Raw genomic sequence first — 5189 nt, forward strand, 5'->3', positions numbered from 1 at the left:
CGTCTAGTATATATCTCTGGCATTCATTCCACATGTTACCGTGCCGAGAAGGAGTTAGACCATTGTCCTAGTGAAGTTGAAACCTGTTAGAAAAAATTTTATTATCAATGTTCGCTTCAGATTCTACCACACTTTCTTGTTTAGTCTCACAATGTTCATTGTGATAGTATCTGAATAATGCTACTAGACCATAACAAGTCGTATGCACTTGATGACTTGTGGCATAACACATTATCATTGTTGGATGCCATTTTTGTTTTGTATTTTCATTGGCTTTTCCAGAATATTGACTTACAACTAAATGATTTAAACATTTGTTCAGGTCTTTATTGTACTTTAGTTGTACTGAATCTTGTTTACAAGGAATGTATGGTATGGCTAGGGGACCAGAGTTGAAAGTACATCCTTTGAAGAAAAACTTATTTACCCTAAACTTTATATGATCAACTTAGAACCGGATGAAATAGAAGTGAAAATTCCTTTGCAAAACTCAATATACGTGTATGTGTAAATTTTATTTCTAGCTTTGTCAAGGTGTAATATTCCTTGTGTGGTGTTTCAAATTTAAGCAAATTTGAGGACTAGAAATGATAATGACCTCCAGTGAATCATCAAATGAGCTTCTCTTTACTTCACATTTTGACAGAAGAACTTGAGTCTTTGTTGCTCTGACTTCTGCTAGTTTCGTTTGACTTTGCTCTTCAAAACAGCAGTGCAGTGGAGTGACTGGGACCACCGCTATTGATATGATCAACTTAGAACCAGATGAAATAGAAGTGAAAATTCCTTTATAAAACTCAGTGTACTTAAATTTATTTTCTAGCTTTGGCAAGGTGTAATAATCCTTGAGTGGTGTTTCAAATTTAAGGGCTGAGCCAAATTTAAAGACTAGGCATGATTATGACCTCCAGTGAGTCATCGAATGAGGTTCTTTTTATTTCACAGTTTGACAGAGGAACTTGAGTCTTTGTCGCACTGACTGCTGCTAATTTTGTTTGACTTTGCTCTTCAAGTGCAGTGGAGAGAATTGCCAGTGACATAGGAACCAAGACAGCAGTGCAGTGGAGTGACTGGGACCACCGCTGTTTGAGGGACTGGGGCAGCTGCTGTGATGAATCTGTAAAGGAGATATCCTCACCATTTTTAGTCCTCCAGGATATAAAGCATTGGTAAAAGATAACAAATCTGTTATCTGTGGAACACAAAGTGAATCCAGAGATTCAGACACATGATTATTACAGGCTGAAGACTATGAAGATCAAGGAGCATCGGCACCCAAATAATATCCCAGTGTCACGAAAGCCCTCTTTGCTACTTGAACATTGTTTTATTAGGGATACTCCCTTTATACCTTATCTTTGATTCAGATAAACAACTAGCTCCATGACCTAATTCAGCCATTCCAATTATTCTGTTCTTGAATATGGGCTTGATTTGTGGTTTTATCCAATTGACAGGTAGTGCTGTGTTCCTTATTCCTTTTTTCTTTTTGTTGGAACACCAATTGTAGTAATCTTCGAGGACCATTAAAAAATTGACAGTTGTTACTTACTAGTAATTATAGTTTTGGCCTGAACTTATAAGAAGAGCAAGTGTTTTTATTTTTTACTTTTCTTTTAAATTTAGTATTTGTAAACTTTTCAGATAACCAAAAATTTTTTGGCACTGACTTCTCCTTTCATTAATAATTCTACAATAGATATCACTGGATTTACAGTGGAATTTGACAACAATGATGTTTTTAAGTTGTGATTTGATCATCTTCACTTTTTACCTGGGAGCCAATCATAATACCAGTACTAGGTATTGTAGGACTATTGGAGAGAAATTAACCTATTTACCCTATTAACCTATTTCATCAAATTAATAGCAATGATGTAAGCTTAATGAAAAGGTAGTGCCACCTTTGCTGTCATATTTGTCTCCAATACAAAGGTATTAAATTTGCTTTCACTTGTTCTCAGAGCTTGTTGTTGCCCAGAACACCCTAAACCTCAAAACAATGCCCTTAGAGGCACTTAAAAGGAACCTTCCACCCGTCCAACGAAGGGGATAAGGCAGTCACCTGAGTAGCTGTAAAGATAAGAGAGAGGCATTTCTAAACATGCTCATCACTCAGTTACAAGAACTTGAATAAGTCTTTGCCTATTGCATCACCTGTTTTGATAGGTGATTTTATGACTGAGGAGGACAGGCAGTGATAGTCAGCTCAAATAATTATGAATCGTTGAAACCTCACCCCATATTATGAGCCAGTTGTGGCCAATCTCTATAAAGGATGTTGCTAAGAGCAATGAGTCTCTTGACTCTGTCTTTCATGTTGTTGTAGACCCTTTCAGCTGTATTGAACTGGGCATTACGAGACTCTGCACCTTGTTTTTCTATCATTCCACAATTAACCTGCCATGTATTTGCCCATGGTAAGATATGATTGAGACATATGGAGTTTTGGAATAAATATAGCATCAAGAAATGTGTTGTGATAGTATTCCGCAAATTCATTGCTAAAATGAAATTGAATTATCTTGGTCCATGTCAGTGAATTGACCTATAATACAACACAATTGTATATACATAATTATTCTTATCTATTGTTTTTAAATGGAAATGTCATTATCATAACTGTTATAATGAAATGGAAACTTGACAGTTGTACCAAGGACAACGCCAAGAGAATGCATTTCATAATCTAAAGCCAGTAAATTATCAAGTGTATAGACAAGCAAAAACTACATTATAGTGTAATTGGTTAAGAGAGGCAATTGAAAAGGATAGTTCCAGTACAAGAACCACTAAAATATATATCAGGTGAAAAAATAGTCAGCAATGGCATTATATTCTGCAGCAGGGCCCACTATCACTTTACATTTTTCATTGTTAATGACATGTCATAAGACCACTATTATAGTCACATACTTTGTTCTTTTTCTCTTTTTTCTTCTGCTTTACTATCTATCTTGTCTTTCTTTGATTATTTATTTTTGCACTGCAGCAGTTTCCCAGTAGCAACTAAATTCCAAACTCCATGCTCTGTTGTGGCCTGGCGCATTCTCTGAAGAGCTCTTTGTCACACTAAGTGACCAAATATATTTTGAATTAGACATCAAATTCTTGATTGTATTAGTAGCACCATCATGCATGTCGTTTGGAATGATGGACACGCTTAAATGTATAGTCAACTGCAAACTACTAGGCAACCACAATTGCTGATGAGCCTCAGTTTGGTAGTTGCCTGCAAGGTATAATGCACCTTTCTTACAGCAATATAATAATAACACAGAGTAACAGCATCAGGCTGCCTAACAACTGATTTCTTAGTACTATAAAATAGTAGTAGTGCCACCACAAACATCACTGTATTGTGTAGACGACATCTATTTTCTTTTTCTCTTCTTGATTTTCAAGTAATATAGGATTTCCATTATCTGCTGCAATGATGCCCCACTTTTCTTTAAATTAAACTAAATTCACTCAGTGTCTCTTTATTTCCTATTCGTCCACATCACAAAAAACTATTAAGTCAAATTGTATTAAATTCTTCCGATAATGACTATTTCTTGTCATCCTAGCACTATAAACTTACAAATGTGAAATTTGAGAGTGGTCTTGTAGCACCTTTTCTGGTGGTTCCAAATGTGTGATTTTGGAAATCTTTATTAGAACGATTATTTGTACATGACTGATGCACTGCCAGTGTTATGTGATATCCTTATTACTTATGTTTGCAACTCTTCATGAAGAAATTGCTCACAAAAATTGAAGAAACATTTAACTTATTTATATTCAAAGCACATGCAAAAGTTGAGGAAATCCACAAAGTAGTTCTATTAGGCCATCTGGGTGTTGCCCACTGGGCCTCACATCAAAGTTACGGACTCTTATAGCAACATCTTTGAATACTTTTTCATGTTGGAATAAATTCAACAGCTTTATTTATGTGAATTAGAAAGAGCAATACAGCCTCAAAACACTCTGTTAAGCCTGCAAATGCAATGGGAGTGTCTGCCAGAACCAGCACTGGGATTAGATCAGTCTGATGAATTCCTTGAACCTTTCGTAATAAGTTTTATTTACCTTTCCTTTACAGTCACCTGACATTGTGGGTACACCGTAACTAACAGCATCAGCTAATTGGCACTGTGCTGCTATTGTTGTATTGCCGTATAGACCAGTTGGCGCTAAGTATATTCATGACTAGACTGTATTGTTTTAATGCGAAAAAAATTTCATAATAATTTCAATCAGCCATTTTGGAGCCCTAAATCCAGTGGCCATACTTTGTAAAAGTGTATAAAATTTGTTGTTATGCCTTATTGCTGTGCTGTAAACTGCAACAATCGCTCTAAGAAGGGACTGGGAATATCTTTCTTTTGTTTTTCCACTGATCCTGCCAAAAGAGAGAGATGGATAGCTGCTATCAAGAGAGATAATTGGTCACCTTCAGAGTATTCTCGAGTCTGCAGTAGGCACTTTGTAACTGGTAAGAAGCTAATATTTGATGATAGAGCTGTAATAAAGGACATTAATATAGGTAAACATTCTAATGATCCCAGGCATGTAGATTATGCCCCATCAATATTTCATTACAATGCAAGGGCCGACACAGAGGATCATGGTGCCACTAGCATGGACAGGTACCACAGAGCAGTTAAAAGGGCAAGAAATGCAGCTGTGCCTATGACTAATGGGCAATGTAGTGATCGGGTCACTCGAAATGCTTCCACCAATCAGTCTCAACAATCTGACACAGTTGTAAATGATGTTTGTGATTCTCCCATTTGCGATATTGATTTTGGTGAAATGTCATCTGAGGAGGACAATATTGTAGCTGGAGTTGAGACTAATAGAGATTCAGGAAGTGAATTAGGTGATATCCCTGATGAAGATAAATCAACTCTATCTGAGTCTGAGGATGAATTTGAGGAGCATGAGTGGTTCGATGATTCGTTTAATGATGAGGATTCTAATGATGAGAGGTTTGATGGTGATACATCTGATAACGATGGACAATTACCGGTAGCAGAGATAGAACAAAATCAAGATAATCACATTGTTTCCTTAGAAAAAGATCTTGCTGAATCTGAATACGAGATTTGTTCATTGCAAGATTTGTTCATTGCAACTGGATAACGAGTTATTAATGCAAAGCAACGAAGAAATTCAAGCACATTGTAGCAGTCTCTCAGCGT

General features: G+C 36.3%; 1 protein-coding gene across 1 annotated transcript; it reads left to right on the forward strand.

The window, feature by feature from the left end:
* Positions 1-4626: 4626 nt before the first annotated feature.
* LOC100634567 (uncharacterized) lies at positions 4627-5130 on the forward strand. The gene has a single exon (XM_011405967.2). The coding sequence runs from the start codon at positions 4627-4629 to the stop codon at positions 5128-5130; it is 504 nt and encodes a 167-aa protein (XP_011404269.2).
* Positions 5131-5189: the final 59 nt, after the last annotated feature.

Source organism: Amphimedon queenslandica, unplaced genomic scaffold, assembly GCF_000090795.2.
Source record: "Amphimedon queenslandica unplaced genomic scaffold, v1.1 AMPQUscaffold_13377, whole genome shotgun sequence".
Classification (NCBI taxonomy): domain Eukaryota; kingdom Metazoa; phylum Porifera; class Demospongiae; order Haplosclerida; family Niphatidae; genus Amphimedon; species Amphimedon queenslandica.